Source organism: Rhipicephalus microplus, chromosome 1 (genome assembly GCF_043290135.1).
Source record: "Rhipicephalus microplus isolate Deutch F79 chromosome 1, USDA_Rmic, whole genome shotgun sequence".
NCBI lineage: Eukaryota > Metazoa > Arthropoda > Arachnida > Ixodida > Ixodidae > Rhipicephalus > Rhipicephalus microplus.
Genome location: NC_134700.1, coordinates 101,775,872 through 101,800,032, shown reverse-complemented (window position 1 = coordinate 101,800,032; position 24,161 = coordinate 101,775,872). Strand labels below are relative to the sequence as shown.

Below are 24,161 nucleotides of genomic sequence, written 5' to 3'. Positions count from 1 at the left end.
CAGGGCCAACAAATCTAATGTAAACAACACGGCTTCCACAACCCAACACACGTTAGAAATTTGGCAGTTGTCAGAAAACGAGAGCTCAAAAAAGCGCGCGCTGCCGGATTCTCGCGACGAAACGCCGGAGTGACGCCGCGTGGTCAACGATAAAAAAACAAAGAAAACAAGCATCCAAAGACTCCCCGGGCACGCGTCCCTCTCCCCTCGGAGGCGTAGGTTCGCCGACGAACCTCCTCGCCTCACATCAGCGGCCCATCAGGCCCTAGAAGATTCTCGATGGAAAGGGGCGTGGTGATGCCGCGTTGCGTCATCCGTCGCGGACGGCCTTCGAACCGTCTCGCCCTCTCCCCAGCCTTCGCTGCGTATCGCGCCGACGAAATAATGATAACTTTCTGGAATCTCGCGCGGAAGGTATTTAATCGAGCAGCCGAGATGAGAGATCAGGAGAAGACGGAAGTTAGCGCCATAGCGCGTAGGGTATTCCACCGTGTAGTCGGCGCAGGTTTTGTTTGTAGTGACAAAGCAGGAGAAGAACAGGATTTTGACCTGAGGGGTGAAGGCTCGAGCTACAGGCAAGAGCGTGTGCCTACCGCTATCGAGCGAAGACGCGTGGCAACAGCTGCGTCTGTGAAGCCGACGTGTTTTCGGCGAAGAAGCTTGGTGCTTCGCGAGCGGCCAATTGAGGACGCGAGGTTTCCTGGAAGAGAAACTTCGGGGGCAGCGGAACAGCAACAACGCTGGACTTTGAGTGAGTGATTCTCGGAAAACTATCATTCAGACTCTGTTCCAAGAACTTTGGACTGAATAAGTTTTCTAACTCTTCAGTCTTTAAGTGTCTTGGTTGTTCGATGCATGCGACTGCATTGTAGTGCGTATTGTTGTCTGTGTCCATTGTTTCGAGTGTGGCTGCTTGTACTGTGTAGTACGTTGTTTGATTGGTGACATATTGTACTCAACTATTGTGGAGTGTGCATACTTGTGTATTGTTATTGATCTGCCATTATTGAGAATATAATTTTGTTTTGTTTATCAACTATCGGCTCTGACTTGTTCTTTGGGCCACAGCTGGCGTCCGCTGGCGCGCCAAAAAGGACCACTTCTAAATTGTCCACGCTTTCGTGGTGCGGTTCGGAGGGCCGATACTTCGGTCCTTGGAATTAGCCCGCCGATCGCCTCCCAAAGTAACGGGACCTGTGACAATTAATCTGGCGTCCGCGACTAGGACCTTTTGGTGCACAATGTGTCCAAACTAGTGAGAAAGAGCCTCGAGCTGTTGATAGTGCTATCGGAACGATTTTGTGTGTTGTTCAGTTTTGTCGTTAACGAGTGCAGGAGAGTTTTCTGATAGACTGATTTAGGCAGATAATTTTGCACGCGGCAAGACTTTATTTGCGAGACACCATGGATGTCGAAAAGTTAGCTGTTATTGGTGAGAAGATGGGTCTTTTTGGCGCCTAACTACGGAAATGGGTAAGCCAGAAGGAGAAAGAGGCGGTGGAGAGAGAAAGGTAGGCAGCTGAGAGAGCCAAGGAAAAAAAGCAGCTGAGTCGGAACAAAAGATGTTGGCAGCTGAAAGGGCCAAGAAAGAAAAAGCAGCTGAGTTGGAGAGAGAAAAATTGGCAACTGACAGAGAGAAAGAGAAGGACAAAGGTGCGGCAGCTGAAAGAAGATAGAGAGGAAAAGGAGTGTCAGCTGAAAGAAGAAAGAGAACAGCAATTGAAGTTGGAGCTGGAGAGAGAAAAGCTGGCCGCTGATAGGGCGAGAGAAGAAAGAGAGGCAAAGGAGCGACAGCTGAAAGAAGAAAGAGAGGAAAAGGAACGGAAGCGGCAGCACGAGATGGAACTCGAGCGGCTCCGTTTGCAACAGCGAAGTGAAACTCCCGTCCAAGCTAGAGTTGTAAGCAGCGAATGGGAAGACCATGGCTTCCGCTTGAATCCAAGCAAGCTACTCGTAGCGTTTGACGAAAGGAAGGACAACCTTGACACGTATCTTCACAGATTTGAGACGATTGCAAGGAGCCAGAATTGGCCGGAACATCAATGGGCAACTGGTTTGAGTACTTGCTTGAGTGGTGCAGCGCTCAGTGTGTACGGTGGGCTGACGCCGACCGATGCAGCCAACTATGCAAAGGTGAAAACTGCGTTACTGAAGTGATTTAGATTTACTGTGGAAGGATTACGCGACAGATTTCGGACAGGAAAGCCAGCTGATGGTGAGACGGCTACGCAGTATGCCGCCTGACTTTACCATTATTTCGACCGATGGATTGAACTTTCTTTTAGGGACAGCGCAGGAGTACAATGAGCTTAGAGAGCTCCTCATTAGAGCAATTTCTTACCAGTTGCCACCCAAGCCTGTCGCTGTACTTGAAAGAGAGGAAGGCTTAGTCACTTCAAGGCATGATTGAATTGGCTGATCAATTCTTGGAAGCGCAAGGTGGAACTAATTTGGCCAGAGTCAAGAAGGAGTGTCCCGAAGATTTGAAGAAATCGGCACCCGAACAAAAGAAGCATGCACCGGAGAGCGTTCCGCGATGTTTTCTGTGTAACCAATTGGGTCATCGCGCTAACAACTGTCGAACTAACTTTACGAGTCCCACGGTCGTAAAATGTTTCAAGTATGGTCAGACTGGGCACAAACAGACGCATGTCTTAACGGAGCGAGTGAAACTCACCAGGTATCTTCTGTGCTAGCAGCATCGCAATCTGATCATAATGCCGTCACCGACGGATTCGTAGAGTTGAAATCTGAAGAGAAACTTCCTATTGTGGGTGCTGTAATGACAAAACAGCCGACCGGTGTTACGAAAGGAATGCCAACGCTGCCTGGAAAAGTTGCGGGCAAGAAGGTTACGGTGTTAAAAGATACCGGCAGCTCTACTGTTATCGTGCGGAGAAGTTTGGTACGGGAAAGTGAGTTAACAGGCAAAACGAAACCAGTTTGCCTAATTGACAGTACGGTTCGGATGCTTCCCGAAGTAGAGATGGAGGTTGAGACCCCGTACTTCAGCGGGAAGGTTACCGCTCTATGCATGACGACCCCCCTGTACGACCTAGTCATCGGAAACATCGACGGGGCGCGAGAGCGGAATGATCCAGAATGTTGGGGGAAGACTCGAAGATGGAGCTTCCGCTGACACAGGGACCACGAGATTCAGCAGAGAACAATCCTGTGAAGGATTTCACTCGAGCCCAAGGTGAAGTCTGGGCGCAAGAGACAGTGAATGAGAACATTGTCGTATTGAATGAGTTCACGTGCTGGGCAGCTGGACTTACGTCGGCACGACCTCAAACGACCGACAGTGCAAAGGTGACGGAGTCGGCCAGCCAGGCCAAATGTCGGGACACGAAAAAGCGGGTGAATAACCGGACAGGATCGGTTGAGCGTATTGACCCGTTAACAATGTTGGAAGTGACAACTATGGCTGAGACGCCGCCTCAGATACCGTCGTTGGAAAGGGCTCGCCGAAAAAGAACGTGGAAACACAAGAAGAGATTGAGCGAGCACCGCAAGAAAGGGCGCAATCGCCGTTAGAAACGCACGTGATAAGTGTTGAGGACGAATTGAAATGTGTTTCACAGTGCTATATGTTTAGTTAATGTGGTTGTTGTCCTCTGTCACAACTGTATGTCGAGTGAATCAAAATTTCTGTTACGGTGTTGTGATGTATAGTATGGTACAATTGTTGTAAAGACAGACCTCTCTACATTTGTATTGCTTGAAGTATGTGATGCAGTATTGTATTCATGTACCTGTGTCTATATTCTATGTATTGTAAGATTCAATTGCAATGTAAAATTGTATTGAGTGTTCTATTGTGGTTGTGACGCGCCATAGGCGACGGACTATGTTACAGTCTTTGAGAGTGTGGGGACTGTTCGCGCTCGTTTGTGTGGTTTTGAATATTATGAGATAATACTCTTAAAGTGGCGGGCAGTGTCACAAAACAAGCGCTCAAAAAAGGGCGCGCTGCCGAATTCTCGGGACGAAACGCCGGAGTGACGCCGCGAGGTCAACGATAAAAAAATAAAGAAAACAAGCATCCAAAGACTCCCCAGGCACGCGTCCCTCTGCCCTCGGAAGCGTAGGTTCGCCGTCAAACCTCCTCACCCCACATCGGCGGCCGAGCAGTCGTAGAAGATTCTCGATGGAAAGGGGCGTGGTGATGCCGCGTTGCGTCATCCGTCGCTGACGGCCTTCGAACCGTCTCGCCCTCTCCCCAGCCTTCGCCGCGTATAACGCCGACGAACTTTCTGCAATCTCGCGCGGAAGGTATTTAATCTAGCAGCCGAGATGAGAGATCAGGAGAAGATGGAAGTTAGCGCCAGAGCGCGTAGGGTTTTCCGCCGTGTAGTCGGCGAAGGTTTTGTCCGTAGTGACAAAGCAGGAGAAGAAGAGGATTTCCACCTGAGGGCTGAAGGCTCGAGCTACAGGCAAGAGCGTGTGTCTACCGCTATCGAGCGAAGACGCGTGGCAACAGCTGCGTCTGTGAAGCCGACGTGTTTCCGGCGAAGAAGTTTGGTGCTTGGCGAGCGGCCAATTGAAGACGCGAGGTTTCCTGGAAGAGAAACTTCGAGGGCGAAGACGTGAGGTTTCCTGAAAGAGAAACTTCGGGGGCAGTGGAACGACAAGAACACTGGACTTTGAGTGAGTTATTCTCGGAAGAGTATCATTCAGACTTCTGTTCCAAGAACTTTGGACTGAATAAGTTTTCGAACTCTTTAGTCTTTAAGTGTCTTGGTTGTTCAATGCATGCGACTGCATTGTAGTGCGTATTGTTGTCTGTCTCTGTTGTTTCGAGTGTGGCTGATTGTACTGTGTAGTACGTTGTTTGATTAGTGACATATTGTACTCAACTATGGTGGAGTGTACATACTTGTGTATTGTTTTTGATCTGCCATTATTGAGAATATAATTTTGTTTTGTTCATCAACTCTCGGCTCTGACTTGTTTTTTGGGCCACAGCCAGCGTCCGCTGGCGCGCCAAAAAGGACCACTTCTAAATTGTCCACGCTTTCGTGGTGCGGTTCGGGGGGCCGATACTTCGGCCCTTGGAATTAGCCCGGCGATCGCCTCCCAAAGTAACGGGACCTGTGACAGCAGTGGAATTGCGCTAGCTTGGCGAATCGCAAAACCCCACTGCTGCAATACATTGAACCACAGCCCAAGAGGCTTCACGTATTACTACAGGAAACTCCTTGCGACACACTCACACTATCTGGTTACCACCTCATCTCACAACGGTCGGAAAACAAGAGAGTTGAGACACACTCATCAGTAAGAAATTCGCTCACATGGCACATAAGGTGTTACCCACCCGTAGCCGCCTAGAAGAAATACTCATCAAACTCGTACGAAACCATTTTTCAAAACAAAGCATTTTTATCCCCAACGTTTACAGCTCTCCGTCAGACTACAGACCGTCTTCTCGTGCGCTCATGGCTAAAGCCACAACCCTCGTGTGAAACTCTCCTCTTGTTATAGCAGGAGACTTCAATGCCCTTCACCCGTCTTAAGGTTACCCACGGGCAACGGCAAAAGGCACTAATCTCACGCAAGCGATAGACGACCTGTCCTCGCGCTCATAACGGATCACCGATTCCCTACGAGACTTGGCACATGGGTACAACGCGACACTACGCCGCACTTGGTATTTATTCGTAACATTACAGACCACACGTATCCAATACGCAAGAAAAACTGGGCAGCAATCACTTCATCATGCGTACCCAACTACCCAATGCATCAGCCCCACCCCGTACATTCACACTAACGGCTTGTGATGCCTTCTGCACTCTTCGCAAAAACAACACAAAGGATTAACACACATTCACTCAACTACTCACTTTCATTGAGGAAGACAGCCTAAACAACAAAAACCATACAAAAAAACACCGAGGTCCCGAGAATAGACCTACACCTCACACATTTCGTCGAGGCAAGAGCGCTAATACCTCGCTCTGCAAAACACAACGACTAAACAGACGCTTACAAAAACGTGTATCAATACTAAACCCAGCTATCGTCAAATATTGCATGGAGCTCACAGGACTCGAACGGCATGAACTCTGCTCGGCAGTCGACGGCCGCTTGTGAACTGGGGATAAATGCAACCTTCTAAAATGCATGCCTGACGACCGCCAAACAGAAGACAACCAGAGCCATGCCATAGGCCTTCTTTCATACTCGCGCAAAAAGACCGGAGGAACGAAATCAATGTTCTTGAAGAAATTGCGAAATGACACCTTCCCCTAATGACTGCACAACCTACCGACTTCCCACAAGTAGAATGTGAGACAATACCCGAACTCGACGACACCTTCACGGAGTCTAAGTTCGAGAAGCATTACAAAACCCCCACAGTCAATTGGCCCCGAGTCCTGAGGAGGTAACCACCTGCCAGTTACGAAAGTTAGACGACCAACCATCACAATACTCACACAATACTTTAACCACATGTGGGAAACTGGCCAGGTACCTGAACAATGGTGCAGGGCTCCGGTAATTTTTCTATCAAAACCAGGTAAATCACCAAACTTCGACAAACTGCGTCCAATTTCCCTACAGTAATGTATAGGAAAAGCAGCTGAACATACCATTTTAAATCGTGTGTCGCGTTGCACAGAGGATCACGAACCCTTCCCTTTCGACATTGCTGGGTTCCGTCCGCATTTCTCACCACAAGACGTGATGATATTACTAAAGAAGCAGACCTTCGACTCAACAACGAGAGATGTCCGTGGCATCCTCGCCCTAACCTTACTGGAGCATTGGAAAGCCTCTCCCACCAATTTATACTGGAATTGATTGCCAGCCTTCGTCTCGGAAAAAAGATTCCAGGCCTACATTCGTTCTTTACTACGAGACCGAAAAGACCAGCTTCAAATATCGCAACTCATCTCCGACACTGACACATAAGGTTCCAATGGGACACCACAAGGGCATTCAATTGTCCACTCCTATTTAATAGAGCAATGAAGGGACCGTCTCACAAACTACGCGGTATCTCTAACATAAACCATGCTATATACGCACATGACATCACCATCTGGTGCCCGAGAGGTTCCTTGGGAGAGTTAGAGCAGGCCCTTCAAACTGCTCTCGGTACCACAGAAACATACATCAAAAACACTGAACTCGCACTGTCACCCACGAAAAAAAGAGTTCCCACTGTACCGGCCATCGCGCCAAGGCGTCCGTAATTTAACGCCACTATAGGAGCTACCCATAGCACTACACGCCAAAGACAGGCAACGAATGCTCCGCGTGGACGACATACGCATGCTCGGCCTCCTAGTCGAGGCCACTGGCTGCCATGCATGAAAAATAACAAACATCGCAGCTAAAATAGAAAACATGCTCCAACTCATACAGCCAGGCTCGGGTCACAGACGAGGCCTTTGAGAGGACAGCATTTTGTGCATACATCACGCGGTACTGATGAGCCAAATCAATTACGTCGCATCTGCCCACAGCTGGACGCAAATGGGAACTATGAAACTATACACACTTATGCACAAAAGCATAAAACAAGTCCGTGATTTACCCCCAACCCCGAGTACTTCCCGTCTTGATCAACTGGTCATGCACAACAACATCGACGAATTGATCGAGGCCCAGACGACGACCCAAGTGATCCACCTCTCCTCCACCAAGGCAAGTCACAGACTTCTAAGCCAGGCTGGCATGTCCTCACATCTCTACCTTAAGCGTGTAGTAGCCATCCCCATAGCTGTTCGCGCTACCTGCATGGGAATGCAATTTTCGTGAAATGTTCACCTGCAACAAAACAAAGGAAGACGCCTGGCCTGCGCTCGCGCAATCCTCTACCGTACAGCTAGAAACAGAAGTACCGCTATAAATCAGTACCGCTAGCATCAAAACGCTAGAACCATCCTTGTCGATGCGGTGCAATACAATAACTACCTCCGCACTCACGGTAGTAGATGGCGATGGAGGCCTGCGCTCATCTGCCTTGGCTAGGCTAAGAACGAGCGCCATAGCCGAGCAGGCCGCTATAGCTTTAGCCATGATACACCCCTCACACACTCATGTCTTCACAGACTCTCACACCACAATTCGGGCTTACAAAAGCGGCAGCATCGCTCAAAGAACAGCCCACATTCTACAAACGCGATAATGCATGAGCTTGCATTACCTTTTTTTGTTCCCGGCCCACATGCGCGAAGACGTCCACTCACAGCAACCCAACCTCAACGAAATCGCTCATGATGGAGCGCGATAACTGACCCGATGTGACAATCAATCAGCCACCGAAGAACTGGGCCCAGACGTACAGTTTAGTGACCGATTACTCACGTTCCACAAAATTTCCTCCTACAACCAAAACGACCGAATCGAATACCCTTTACAACATGCAAAGCTCGAATGCGCGCATGCAAGACGTAGCTTTTCGCGTGCTACAATCGAGGTTGTACCCATCAAGGGCCGACTCAGCCATTACAACTCGGACATAAAAATTCACAATGCCAAGACTGCTCAGAAGCGTACTGTTTACTGGAACAGATGCTCTGCATATGTTCCGCGTTACCTTGAGAACCTCTATCCAGTGAGTCCGGCTGGGAGGAGGCACTCAGGACCCCAATCTCCCAAACCAACGAAAGGCAGTGCAGAGGGCCCAAGAACTGACGCAACGCCGCATCAATGTAAACGAAACGTTTCCATGGTCTGAGAGTGATCCTTCATGTTCACAAGCTGATACCTAGGTTTATTGAAGGGCATGTGTGCAACGCAAGCGACATAACCTGAAAAGATACGGTTTAGTATTTCCAAGAAACAAATTCAGCAGATCCCACTCATCTTCAAAATGGAAGTTATGCGAAGCATCCGAGGGGAAGGAGAACATATTTTGAAGTTTTTTACTCAACGACAGGTCATAAATTGACCTTAAATATATATACATATGTTTCACATGCCAACATATGTTAAAAAGTTGAAGATGTTTGTATAACCAGTTGTTCGCATTTGCGCAGCGATGCAAACGTTCTGCTTGCATAGCTGCGGCGTTCCGTCAGTTTTTCGGCCCTCTGAACTGTTTTACGTTGGTTTCTGCGCAAATGCAACAACTCCCAAATTACGAGTCTTATAGGCACGTGCGCAGGAGAGGCTACGCTCGTGGAGGCAGAGCTTCAAGGAATCGACAACTTTTAGAGATCGCTCGACGCATGCTCGTGGCGGGAACTTGCCACTGCTAACAGAAACGCGCTTAAGTTTTGAGGTTGTAAGGAGTGCAAAACACTGTAGGTTGTATTCAAATGGCTTGCCGTGTAAATGCTTGCAATGGTATGGTGTATTTAAATGGCTTGCTGTAGCCTTCCAGACAACGTGTGCTTTATGGCGTAGTGGTTAGCGCCACGCCCTGAGAATCGAGAGGTCACTGTTTCATTTAGTGCTGCCAATGCTCGCCTTCTGCTTTTTTGTTGCGAAGCAGCTCTTTGACTAGCCTGTGTTACGCTGTCCCTCCATTCGCATCGCTTCCCTGCCGCGCGCTTCCCGCAGTCAGCTATCTCTCGCTTCCCCCTCTCCACTGCTCGCAACGCTAGAGCCCACACCTCACGTGGGCATTATCTCACACGCACAACTTCTATCCTTCCGTCAGCAAAAAAAGCCGCGAATCGGCGGGTGCATGTGCCGCGCCCGCTTCGAGAATCTCGTGGTGCCGATAAAGTGGACAGCACGCGGCTGCTTGCCACGTGATCGCAGTGATGGGCAGGAAGCTATCGCGGCATGTTTCCAGCAAGTGGGCGCGTACCTTTCTCGGCTGTCGCCGGCCTTGCGAGAATTAGCAAAGCTGATAGCGTTCACGAATGGCGACGTCAAAACCGACGAGGTGTGAGCCAGGGAAGCCGAGCGCAAGCTTTGGCATTTAGAAGAACAGCGACACCGACAAGGTGTGACCCAAGAACACGAATCACTTCCGAGAATATAGACGGTGTGCGGGTAACACCAACGAGACGCGAGACAAGGAAACCATGTGCGTCTTGAACGCGTCCCGCCTCCCAACTCGTTGCATTTCAAAGCAACGTTTAGGCGAGTAAACACTAAAACGAGTTTTCACTTCAAACCGCGATCGGCCATATCATGCTGCGTGCGTTGGTTCTCGTGATTACTTCAAACCGTTCTTCCAGCACCCACGTCGCCGCCAATTTCAACCGGCTCAACGCCGTGCGCACCGCTGCTGTTTCGCATCTCATCAGGGTTCCCTTTGGGGAGATGGTCCATTTTTAAAACACGTTATTCTTTCTTGGCGTACTTCAACAGAAAATGTTTGGTCTGTCTGTCTGTCTGTCTGTCTGTCTGTCTCTCCGCCTTAACGATACCCTCAATGGCTCCAACCCATTCGCAGTGCCCACCGATATTGTTCAAGTTCCAGCGTTCAGATTTCTGCAATTGTGAATTGAAAGTGAACATTGCGCACATCTGGGCCACTATAACAAAACGTCACTATTCTGTATGTGTGTCTTTATACTAGAGAAGGCATACATAAGTAATTCTAAGGACCTTAGCGTTTATCGCACTGCGCTGACCATGAAACGCTAAGCTCAAAAAGGAGTTTCCGAGGCATCGCTAAGACGACACGTTGGTGGCACCTGTCCGCCGCTTCGCTTTTACACCTTATCGCCTCTAGGACAGGCGCACGAACCTTCCTTTGTTTTTGAAGATAACTGCCAGATAGCGCTCGTGTTTAACGTGTCTCAAAGCACTCGTTTGCCTTGACTGCATGAGTTGAGAAACTTTAATGCAGCACCTCAAGCATACAGTTCACCGAGTATTTTGCGCAGAACGTAAATGAACGTTTCGTTACCTATCTTTAGACGCAAGACTATCGTCTTTCTACAAAGTTTGCACTAAAACAAGCAGATGCGGAGCCAAGGTTTTGCTTTGGAATCTCTTAATATATTGAAATGGCTCTTCCGTGACGGAAGTCAGTCAGTGGAGCCATAGAAGACCACGTCATAAAGCACTTTTAAAAAAATAGGAAATGAAAAACACCAAGGGCACGGCGGATTTTGAACACAGATTCTCCGTGTGCCCAACTAGTATTCTAGCCTAGTCACATGCAGGTGTTTAAAACTAAGTTGTGAACTGACCTTAGGGAAGCTTGATTCCCGCAAAAGAATTGCGTTAATATATGATTATTGAAGTGTTTTGGAACAGCAAACGAACAAGTAGGTGCCACACAATGCAAACTGCTTAACAAGTTGTTCATCAAATTACACAACTACAAAGGTTTTAGACATAATACTTGATTCTCGACAACCACCATACTCATTGAATGTGAGTGCTGGGTGCCACGCTGCCTCGAAGGAGGACAAAATACCACACAAAATTGGAAACGACTAGTGGACCAGTGGCTAGCACGCCAGCGTGCTTGTAGAAGTTACCAAAAGAGTGTTCAAAAAGCTTTGAAAGGCCACTCTTCCTCCTTTTGTTGTGACTGTACTTGGTAGTTCACACACGCTTTCTTTATCCTGACGACAGAGCACACTATCAACAGAAACGATAAAAAATATACTCTAGGTCAGTACGTCAGAATTTAGCATAAAAATCAAGCTAAACCTCTTGCCCGCTGAATCTGAAATGAACAGGAAACCTGTACGGGCCTCAAACATTCTCTGTTTTTTTTTCAGCTTGAATTTGTCAGGGGCCACAGCTACATCTTTATCAAGATACTTGACAAGATAAACTTACGAATGCACAGGATACAAACTAAATAATCGAATAGAGCAACCTCGTAAGCTGGTTTTTACATTAATGTTTTAGGTATAGGACGGTTGATTAAAACTTGACACTAGAAAGAGCAATTCAACATGTTGTTCATACTACTACTCTGAGGAAGTCACCTGAAAGAACAGCAGCATTTCCACAAATTGCCACAGGTGACGGAGAAATGCTTTTTTAGTATATTAGCGCCAGCTATAGTTTGAAGAAAATGAGCAGTACTGCGAAATAATTGCATTCTTGAGAAGATTGGCGTTGAAGAATGAGGATAGTAATGACCAGTTGGTCTGCTTAACAAGACAATACGTATGCTGTAGTGTTTCAAGATGGCCTATCGTTAGCTGCTGCGGTGACTAAAGACAGCCTGCGGTCAACTATAGCGAAAATAAACTTCCAAATTTCCCCTCCAAATTTGAGATAATTCTATACCAATCGCAGTTATAGACGCATTCGGGGAGTTGGTTGACCAAAACTCAGTATACTCCGGATGTTATTTGTAGTACAATTACAATTCACAAGGCATCTTCGCCACATTCTTCAAAAAGGTCATAATATGGTCACTCTCAATGGACAGTTTTCGGCGAAAAACGAAGGTAGGGGGTCAAATATGCTTGTACACGTGAGAAAACAGCACTGTAAGAGACTATTTCAGTTCATAGTAAGCTGTAGAACTATTGAGCCGTAAAGTACGCCCACCGCAGGCGACCGTCATTTTGTGAATGCGTACGTTAAGTCACAAGCCGGAGGAACAGTGTCGTCAGCTGCTACCATACAACACCTTCTGCACGCGGTCAGTGTTGCAAGTTTCGCTTACCACGTGGTCCACCCATATCAGTGGGCTGGAATTGTTGCAGTGTGTTACCAATACCATCGCCACATGCATGGACGTCTTCGTGTACGTTGCGCATTTTAAGCTCGACTACATCGCCAACAGCTCTAGTGACAAATGAAGCGTCGAAGACGGTGTGAACCAGGATGCCGATGGCCAAAATAATGGGAGAGACGTTGCAGACGGCTTTCTGCAATGATTAGTAGTTTTATTTGTCGCGTGTAAAATTGAAAAGTGAGCTTGGAATACGGAGGTTCGTCAGCGCTGCATTCTCGAGCAGTTGCCAGTTGCTACTTAGCGCCGTGAAACTGGCGAAGCGTGCACATTTTTGTTTGCTGGCATAGGTGTATGCAAGGATTTCGGCGCTGAACATAATAAATAAGCTGTCCTAGCAATGCTGCTCTTTGGGACCATTTTTCATCGGTTTTTGCGTGTGGCATACGTATACTTGAGCGGAAGCACACGGCATCTCAGTGCGGAGCTAGGGTTGCGCACGATAGTCATTTTGGACAAATCTTTGCTTAAATTCTATCGATTGCATTCTGTTCCGGTAAACAAAATAGCTAGTGTGACGCTCAACTGCACTGCCTGCGAGAAGTTTCAAAATATTTATCGGCAGTGGCAAGCAGCATATGCAAAGCGCATTCACAGGAAACTTTATGACCTCTAAAATCACTTGCTGCAAGTACCAACGCTCCATGAGTGACTTGGTGGCATTGTTTCAACCGCTGGAACTAATTTAGTTCTAGTGGTAAGTTGAACAACGCAAAAAAGGTCGATTGCAACTGCAGCTGACCAATAAACACTATCGTCCTCCAGAACATAGACCGTTCAGCAGCTCGCACAGCAAGTTCTCCGAGACATCATGGCTAGCGATCGCGCCAATATTGCGCGACTCTCAGTCCACTTGCTCGTTTATAAAAATATTCGTATGTAAATTAATAGCTCGTCCGAATTTGCTCAAATTTCGCCAGCTGGTATGTAGACGTACAAGAATCAACACACACAACATGGATTATGGTTGAAAGCTAGGTGTCGTGACGCTTTTAAGACAAACATGTGCCTAGTTGTCAAGAAATACTCGACAAGCTTCGTGTGCGAAGGCGTTGCATGGGTGTCTTAACTACGATTCAGTTCTTGGTGTTTCTAAAGCCACGTGAATTATCTTGGTATTACCAACTCTGTAGTTTGTGGCGCAATTTCCGCATTCTACATTGTAGACAACTCCACTCGAATTTTACGCTGAAGTGGGATGTTTGAGCTTTGCGAGCACAATTCCCTATTTCTGATGATGCCTGAAGCAATGCTGCATGTCGAGGGAACGCACACCTCGTCAAGCAGAGTTTGAAGGGCTTTAAACATAGAGAAAAATCAAATCAGGTATCACTTTTGTTAATGATGTTACTAAACCACTTTTCAATTGATCTGCTAGGTGTCTTTAGTAAATGTGCTAAGCTACTGCAGTTGTTCCAGTGCATCAACCACAGTTTCCTCTGCTTGTAATATAACGGCAACCACTGACTATAAAGCGTACGATATCAATTGGCATGTATGTATCCACAATGGGCAGCTTTCATTCCGTTCGGGGATATGAGCGAAATCATAAAGAAGTGGCAAAAAGATAACGACTGGTGAAGAAACGTCAGTGAGTTTTTGCTTATTATTGCTGGCTGAAAGAGGAGGAAAAGCTTTACACACTATTCTGTTAACAAAAGCCTGTCTGCGGAACAGAGCAATTAAATTGTAAAAAAAGCAAAACATTTTCTTTTTTGGGTACTTAAACCTGTTCAGATAATTTATGAAACAGCTGTGGTTCTAAACAATGCTCAAGCGGCACCGGCAAGCCATGGGTTACTGGCCTGAGTAGACATCCCTTCTTATGTCTGAAGCCCAAAGGCTCGTTGCATCATCTGTAGATGTATATAATAAACAAAATTCATTAAATAAATAAAGATAACCTTTTGTGTTGTGCGAAATTTACCTAAATATAGAGCAATCTGCCAAGTACATCGCATAAATTCTAGTCTTCTCAGGATAACAGGCTGGCAAGCTGCAAAGTATATGCCACTAGCTAATGTAGTCTTGGGAGCTTGCGTTTAAATACGAACTAAAAACTGCTTGTAGTAAAACCAAGCGAGATATTAAAAGCAGAATGTAAAAACCAAAATTACATCAGGGTGTGGGGCCAGCATCAGAGTAGCAATTTCGGACAGGTAGTTGTTAAATATGGTCGTGTCCAATTGGTGCTGCGGAGTGCCCATGGCCCGGGACAGGTTGAGAAGGAAAAATTCACCTTCCGCCCTGTCACAAGCATTTCGAAGGCGCTCTGCACGCGCGCGCCAATACGCGTGTTGTGCTAGCCTTGCAGCATCAGAACCTGCATGAAAAAATTTGAGTCATCAATCAAACGACTTTGGGCAAACTGTCGAAATTAGGTAGATAAATCGATGTCTATATTAACTGTTCGATGTCTTAGTTCTAGTGTAACACAAATAAGCAATATGGAGTTTGTGAAAAAGACAATACTAAAACGAAAACATACAGGTTTTTATTTGGAGCGATAGCGGTCCTTGGTAATAACCAGTATATCAATCTGTGGCTCCTACTATAAAGAAATGCCATCGTAGCACACAGCTGACAACTTCCCCATATGGTACGCTTGAGAGTGTCTAGGGCCCGCTATGCATTCCTGCCTGCGGCGCTTTGCAGCGACCTCAGGAGTGACGTTATACACCGATTATTTGGGGTACATTTTAAGCATCATAAAAGGTGCACCAAGAACCACCACATGAACGTGACCGACTACATGCTGAACGCGACCCGCTACCAGCTGAACGAGTCCACCGACCTGCTTGACAGTGTAGACTAATCCCTACCTTCGCTCACCATCACTACGCTGCTGTTTTCTGTCACTCCTGTGTCGCTGACTGAACGTACACGAACTCTCTGGAGACTCAAAACTATCTCCTCTAACTCAGGATGCATGGCTGGGTCATTGTCCTACCGTTACTTACTGCAAGACGAGCTAGTTGGCTTTAGTGCATCGTAACTTACCTTCAGCGCACTTCGAAATTTTGAAGCAGACTCTGAAACTACGATGGTGCGCATATGCAGCATGTGACAAGATTGATGTATATATGTGATGAGGCCCCCGACGGCGCCAAGAATTGAGGCAACGGAGTGGTAGCGAAAACGCGCAAGCACGTGCATCAAGCATCAGCTTCGCCTCACTGCACATGCCCGCGTGACACGCACAATAGAAGAAAGAACAGGCCACGTTAGCAGATCAGACAGAGCCAGAAGCTCGAAAGACTCGTTGGCCTGGCCGGACGTTAACGTTCGGGAGGGCAACCTTGCTCGAGGTACCTCATTGGATGTAAACGCCCGAAGGATTCCGTACACGGCACATCTGCTCTGGCACCCAGTGGACGCAGACCTTCTTAGATTAAACAAGTTTCTATGGTAGCGTCAGTAATTGTTCTCGAGCCGTCCTACCCACTCTCTCGCTTAACCCTTTGTTTCTCTGCCATCCCCGTCTGTAATTGGTGCCCAGGCAGCACAGAACGTTGGCCCGATGTTGGGGATAGATTTGCAGTTCATGGCCCAAGATTGGCCCAGGTTGACAACGTACCGCCAATAATGGCAGTGTCAGTCGAATATAACAATAATCTCGCAACAGCAGTGACAACGTACCACCAATAATGGCTGTGCCAGCTGAAAAGAATAGCGATGTAGAACCAGCATTGACAATGTTCCGCAAATAATGGTTGTGCCAGTCGGATATAACGGTGATGTGGGACCAGCATTCAAAACTTTCCGCCAATATTGGTCGTACCAGCGTATTATAATGGCCACATTGGACCGAAATGTACAACCAGCAGCCAATATGGGCGGAACCATGCAATTAGGTTGTCATTATTGGCCCAGCGTGTGAACGGCATTGCCGGCGCCGGCTAAAGAGTCAACTGCGGTGGCATAACATGGACTGGTATGAGCTAATCTCTGCGCCTGCTGCTTTTGGCGCTGTTCTGGTTCCACTAACGTGTCGATTTTTCAAGTTCGAAAGAGTGATATGCCGGGCGCATGAGTAATACATTTTTGTATATATTTTGCATGAGTTATAATATATCGGGTGCTTTGTCTCCGTGGGTCGTCGCGGGTTACAATTTTGCTGTGGAACGTTTTCTTGTTGATTATTTTGATATATATACATTGCCCTGCTGTAGCAAAAACATTAGCTAGGTTACGCAGTACGAAGACCTAATTGAGCCTGGCCGCAGTACTACGCACAAAAAAAAACATTTCCGTGAGTTCATATGCGCTGATGCATAAAACACATAACACGTAGGCTAAATCGTTTATAAACAAGATACACGCACGCTTACGGCGTCGTGTTGTTTTGATGAAATACAGAATCACAGAACCCTCTCCGGACCCCTCCCTCCTGCTTTTTAGGTATTTGGAAAGAAGTGTGTGCTCTGCACAGACCGTGCAAGCTGGTTCCTGTAAAGTAGAAAGTTTTGTTTCACACTCGCTGTCCTTTATTCATTTTCCGTTTAGTGGGTTTGCTAAGGCCAGCTGGATGTCTTTCGAGAAGTCAATGGACGTACACGTTACAAACCAGGAAGTGTGTCAAAAATTGCTGTAATCTCTAGAACATGAGGAGCATCGTTTGCCAGCTGGCGTCAGGACTGGTCCACATAACTAAAAGGCAATATCTATGAATTTTAAGGTACGGGTGACTGTTTGTAGTACCGAAGACTGTTGCCTGTGGTGTCAGCAGCTGTGCATTTTTTGTATATATGGCATGTGACATCTTAAAATTTTTTCTCACAGTGTTTCTTGATTTAGCTCAGTCATAATCTTATAATTTCACTTCTCCAGACTCAGTGCAGAAGAGCAAACACAATTGTAGTTATCAGAGAATAACTAGTTCATTTGTCTTAATTTTCACATACTCTGTGTGCACTTTTGTAGTGTATGTTTCTTCAGGAAGTCCTATAATCAGTGTGAGAGTCAAACAGAAATGAAAGCAAGGAACGGCTCAGCTGGCCAAAGTAGCTGGTGCATATCACTCTTCCCATATTTTATACCTTTGTGGCTTATACTGCTCTACACACAAGAAGTTCTCATTGATTTTCATAATCATGGAGTATGTGGACATGTTTCCTCAAGGCTTTTCAAACTGTAACGACCCTTTTCACTTTTTGTTTGACATGCAGATCAAGATATTTATCTTATCTGTATTATCGATGGCTAAAGTGGTCACATCCACCAGAAAGGCAGTTTATTGATGAACCACTAAAGGCACAAAAGTGCAAGATGGGGGCTTCATAGTTATTGTAGTGGTGTAGCCAAGAAATGTCACATTGGCTAAATGGCTCACCCCTCAAATTTTCAGCAATGGGATACCGAGAACTAAAAAAACACATACTCGTCTTGCCTGCACTGAAGATCAAGGATGTCACCCCCTATTTCTTCACCACACAATGTTTCGCCTATATCACAGGTTATAAGTCAAAGCCCATGTTCAAGCATTTCGTCAAGGTTTATGCGACCTTATGTTTTTGAAATAAAACATTTTTCTAAGAGAAACAATTATAACCCTTTAGCATCAGTGGCTACATTTCTGTATGCAACTTGTTTATGCTAGCTGTGTCAACTTGAAGCCAGAATAGAGTAAAATAAATAGTTCGTCAGAATAACTGAACCTTCTCTCTAGTCAGTATGCCCTGACTAGACCCGAGTCTGCTGCACAGAACCGTAGCTGATCACTCTGGTGAATGAACTGTTATATTTGATGGGTCAATCAAATTGTGTTCTAAAACCAACGCCAATTGTTGGTTTTCTTCTCCCGTAATCTGCAATGAAAAAATATTTGCACACAAAACAGGAGCTTATGATTTCATTCGTTTTGTATCAAAACTAAATACAACTTACAGCAGATTGATTAAGTGTTTAATTTCATAGATATTGTAATGTCTTGCTGAAGCTCACACAAAAGAACACATCTTTTTTTCCTTGAATTGTAATATTGAGTGCCTTGTGATTTTGCTATCTGAAGTTGCTACATTTATTGACAGTGCATCATAATTCACAACTAAAGGGGCTCTAATCTTAGCAAGTTTTAATAGTACATTTTGCACGTTATTGGCAGCTAACCAAAAGAAGAAGCTTTGCCTGTCGAGCCAGTAATACATACTCAGGACATCACCACTGCAAAGATACAGCAACCGCAACCAAGAAAGAGCACACCTGTAGTGATTAGTTCACACTTTTCATCATTTTCTGCTGTGCCAATAAAGCTGGCTGAGTGAGCACTGCATCCAGTACCAGGAGGCTGCAGCGACAAAGTCCTACTTAAAAAACACTAGCCAGCTGAGAGGAGAAGTACTGACATGCCAATCATTCAAAACAGAATGCCGGAGAAAAGAGCAGTGAATATTTTACAGTTCATAAAAACATGCCAAGAGTTGAAAGTTGTAACGTTCGTAATCTTCCAGCCTAGTAAAATAAGGGTACACTGAGAAAAGATACTGAGGACACGCCATCAGCAAGTGACAAAACAAGAACGGACGGAGGTTTGTCTTCATCACATAAACAGCCTTCAACTGATAAGGCGAGTAAGTAACTGACAAACAATGAATGCACGAGGGAGAGCTGTCACACGAGGTCAACAACAGTCAAATTACACAGGCTGGAATCGGGGGCGGTGCCAGGGTAGGCACAGAAAGAATGGACGCCCCCCCCCCCTCCTCCAATTTTCACCTGACCCCTGTGTTGTTGGGGAGATAGAAGAAGCTGTAGTGAGCGAATGCTTGCATTACGGCTTCTACTTTATTCAATGTTTTATCGACGCCACTTTGTTATTTCAACGTTATATTAGTGCAACGACTTCCAGAAGACACAAGGACTCTGCCAACACAATTTGGGTGCAGTGAGTGCCTGCTTCTTGTATTTTATTTCGCCTCCGCCATCGTCGCTCACCCACCAACAAAACCGTTAAGAGAACTAAATACAATCTCCAGTTTATGTAAGAGTGAATTGCACCGTGTTACTTCTATATGTTGCTGAAAAAGTGGAAACGGAGTACCAAACATTAAGATGTGAATGGGCTTGGTATGAAGACGTTGAAGTGGGTGCATACGAGATGGAGAGGCGATCTCCCATTACATGATGCCGTACGTAATATGACTGTGGACAAAGGCGTAATATATTTTTGACAAGTTAAAGAATGATCGTGCTTTATTCAATGTTTTAGTATGATGAGCTATCCTTTGTCCTAAACGTGCAATGTGATATTGGTTCTTTAGATTAGCATTTGACAACTTTCAAGAATGCGAACTCAGTGTTACAAAAATGTCTGAGGTTGTTGATAGTAATATCAGGGGTAGGTGAAAGGGAATTATGGCTAGAATCAAAGACAATGAACTGCGTTGTATTTGTGTTAATTGTTAACTCATTAGCTGTACGCGAGAACTTTAACAATAATTGTGTCCAAGGACTTCTGCTGTGCAATTATAACACCTCTTTACATCCAATTGGTAATCCTACAAATTGGGGGACCACAAGCAGGCTATTATGAGCAGCACGTAACTGCTTCATTTTTAGATTTGTTTCAAAAGCCTCACTTTTACACTGTGCTAGATAGCTAGGGATGCCAGTTGCTCTAAGGATCTCTGGATTTTGCCACATAGTCTTCATTACCAGTGGCACTTATACTGCTCTACTTCACCAAACGATTTCAAGATAAAAGGAAGAAAAACAGATAGCTGTTAGTATTACTTTTCACAATTTTGCAGTTGTACATATGCATATTTCTAAAAAATGAAGTTTCAGATTTCTTGATTTATAGTCTCTTGAAGAGACGTGGAAACAAAAGTTGTCGGCGGGATATAGACCAGGCTTTTATTTCAGCAAACATTTACCTGAAGAGTGGTTAGCCAAACTACCCGCAATATATAGTCTGCTCTGATAGTGCTAAACAGTGCGTCAGCCATTATTAATCTGACAAGCAGTACCGCGAGTCTGCTTTACACGGCCTATTGAAAATTCCTGGGATTATTGCTCGTGGCTGCGTAAACTCTAGACTACTCGCGTCCTATCCTCAACCTTCACAGTGTGATTGCCCGCTGCCGTGGAGCTTCTCAAACACTGCTGCGTCGTCTGCGCCGAGTGTTGCTTAGAGTCTTTGTGGGTGAAACCAGACTTTGTTGAAATAAAACACACATGGCAATATGCATGTACTTAGATGTCAGGCTTGTGATTTATATGCAAAATTTATCCCTGGTAAAAAGTAGTTTTCATCCCAAAAGCCAAAAGTAAAAACATCTGAATGCGGTGTGTGGTACTGCATGTGTTGTTTTCGTGACCAATTCATAAAGTCATTCACATGGCTCTATTAACAATCCATATTGATCTCACATTCTCCAAGCTGTTCGGAATCGCAAGTAATTCTTCTCACTTTCAAATTTTCATGTCCAGAATTATCTGAAAAGCAAATATATTATCACATTTTATTTTTTTGTTTCTGGACAACAAGTTCATGTGAGATTTCGCATTCACTTAGTTTATTTATTTTATTGTGACAAAGCACCCGGATTATGTAGCTATTAGACTCAACTTGATCCAGAAAATGAATGCTCCTATAGCTTCTCAGAAAATACATTTCATTGATGTCAACAATTATAGCTTAGCCAGGTTACCACTCGTGATTTAGGCAAGACTTGCTCCGATGTATTGGCACTCACGGAATTTTCTGTTTGGCATATGCTGAATTCTAAAAAGTACCTTTTCGTGACTTGCTGTCTGAATGTATATCTATCTCAGCAGAGGTATTTGTGCTGTCGGGCCTTGTGTTTTCATATTGATTGAACAAATACCGTAACAATAAACAAGTAAGTTATTATGAACAGGCTGATGTTTAGTTTACTGATGTAGGCTAAGAGTAAAAAATATGTGCTATGCACTGCTCTTTTTTGCTAGTGGACGAAAAGATTTAGAGCAAATTTTACCAAATACGCTTTTTCAAACACACCTTTCATGGCACGAGTTTTAACTAGGTACGTTTTCTTTTTTCCATTTGTGACCCTTGAAACATGAACACAGCAGGGCTCTGTTCATCGAGGGTTGAGATACAGCACAAAAAGCACTCGTGGTGTTTATAGATGCCCTGCCACATTCACACTAAGAGATGGTGGGTTATTGCTGGCGACAACATTGCTAGGCGTGTGCGAATATTTCAATAATGAATCATTTGGCATTCGCTAGTTTAATAAAACGGCACATAAAAGAAATACTGAATATTTTGACAAAATTCAGCCCTCAGTGCACAACCCAGAAGCAGCAATACATGGGATCAGCTGAAGGTTTTCTTATTGTTGTAAGCTGAGAATTGCCGCAATAAGTGCTGGTCCAAATATTGTCAACACTGTTGATGCTCTAACCATTACCAGATAAAGCATTGTTTTATGAAAACTGCCCTTTTATTCTGTATTTACTAAGGAGAAGCTGTACCGCAATAATGATTTCCTGTATTCATCATTGAAGTTACGGACTATGGCGGTATTTATCTTCACGAATAATAAACATGCAACTCTTTTTTTATGTAAATTGTTTTTACAGATACAGCTTTTAGCTCTTGATTTTTACATACTCCCTGTGCCAGTGTATATGTTGAGACGATTTCGCCTTTTTCAATAAATATTTACAGCAATTCATGATGTGCGGTTCAAATTTGTTTAGATTTTATGCCGCAATTCAATTTAAAAAATGGGAACAAAGTTGAATAAAGTAGTTGCTGCGGTATTCCGACTTACAGTTGAGAACTACTTCGAAGGTTCTGGTCACTGCTGTATACCACCTTATTGAAGTTTTCATATTCATAATAATATTTTTTGAGAGTTTTTGAATTCTTGTTTCAAATAAACTGTTGTGCAGTTTTAAGAGTATTTTTAAAGAACACTTCCTAATATTGAAAACCTATCAGAAGAGTACGAGGTTTGTTGATGTGTTCGATTTGGTTATACCGCTATTAGATTTGTATTCAACTCGCTTCTGAAATTCACTGCTCGCAAACCCCTTGCTTGCGCACGTCTTGTAGCAAGACAGTGGCTCAGTGTGAAGGTGGCCTCAGTGGTATGCTCAGTGTGAACGTGGCTTTAGGTCTCGTTCAGACTGAGCATTCCGGCCGCCGAAAGTGCTCCGAATCCGGTTCGGCGGTGGCGAGATCCGCCGAAAAGACCCTGTCCGCGCCAATCGCTCTCGGACCAATTTTTGCGGCGTCTGCCGCCGAATCGGTCACCGCGGACCAATATGAGCGCTAGTCAAGGAATTTGGAAAAATGGTGGCGATGCCCTACTCACTTGTTATGCCGCAGTGCACGTAACTGAATGTTGAAACCAACGGGAGTTTAACCCACTCTGTGCCTACTTCGCCTCCGTATTTCGTGAAAGAGGTGACCGAGCTTGCTGTTGGCGTGACCGAGCTTGTTGCCGTTTTGCAGAGCAAAACGAAAAACCACCGACGCCGCTGGCGTCGGTGGTTTTTCTGCTCTTCGTGCATTACAAGACAACCACTTGCCAGCAAAGTAGGCCGTACTGTCTTTTCTTGCTTCCTGCGTACGAGAATCATCGAAGTATACGCCACCGGATAGCGTAGTAGCGTTTGCGAGCCGTGACAACAACCGGGTGACAGCGCATCCATCCCGCGTTCACCCCGTAGTAGATGGTATATTCTGCGGCGCGGGGTGCGTCCAGTGCGAATAACGCTGCGCTTCGGTGGCAGGGGAACTTCGGTCGCTGTAGAAAGCGGATGTTTCAGTGTACTCGCAGGCGTGCGCAGCGCTGCGTTACTTTGACGCGTGCACGTTTCAGTGCGTCTGGCGTCCCTCCCTCACGAAAATAGGCAGACGTCTGGGTAACGAATCGGCGTGAAACGCAGCAGGTCACATTTCCCACCGGTTGTTGCCACTGGGCCGCGCCGATGGACGCTGGTCAACCCGATCACGCCTGGCGTGAGACTATAATATAGTTATCTCGTTTTGCTAACGTATAGCATCGCTGTGTCCAGCGTGTGCGCGCGTCAAGGTCACGTTGGGGTATATTGTGTCCTTCATGGTGCACTCGTGGCAGGTTCGCTATTTCCACATATACCAAATTCGGTGTTACGTGACGTCGATGGATGACGAAGGTATATCACTGGTGCAAATATGATAATCCTGACAAGCGTATCACGTAAGAACATGACAACATATCACAGCCATAGGGTGCTTACGGCCGTTTCACTTGCTTCACATTTACTGAATTTGGCATCACGTTATGGCGAAGGTAAACGACACACCTTAACATGATAATCATGACACGGAAGTCGTGTACGGCCTAATTTACCTCCCCCTCGTAACGTTGGGGGGATTTTAAAGTGACATATCATCCTTCCTCACTCATGCTTCGCATATCATTGATTCGCACTGTACATGGGGTCTGCCACTTTTTTTCATGTAAAGCAAGGATCGCTTGGCCTTCAAGATACACGCCTCGCGCTATCATCTAGGACGCCATGAAAAGTCTCACAATGCCTTACATACGGC

General features: G+C 45.6%; 1 protein-coding gene across 1 annotated transcript in view; it reads right to left on the bottom strand.

Annotated features, from left to right (window-relative positions):
- Positions 1-24,161, bottom strand: part of LOC142765568 (uncharacterized) — a 100,872-nt gene that overhangs the window by 5,395 nt on the left and 71,316 nt on the right. Inside the window, exon 3 of the mRNA XM_075866744.1 lies at positions 14,746-14,951. Within this exon, the coding sequence (XP_075722859.1) occupies positions 14,746-14,951 (206 nt within the window). The remainder of the gene's footprint in view (positions 1-14,745; positions 14,952-24,161) is intronic.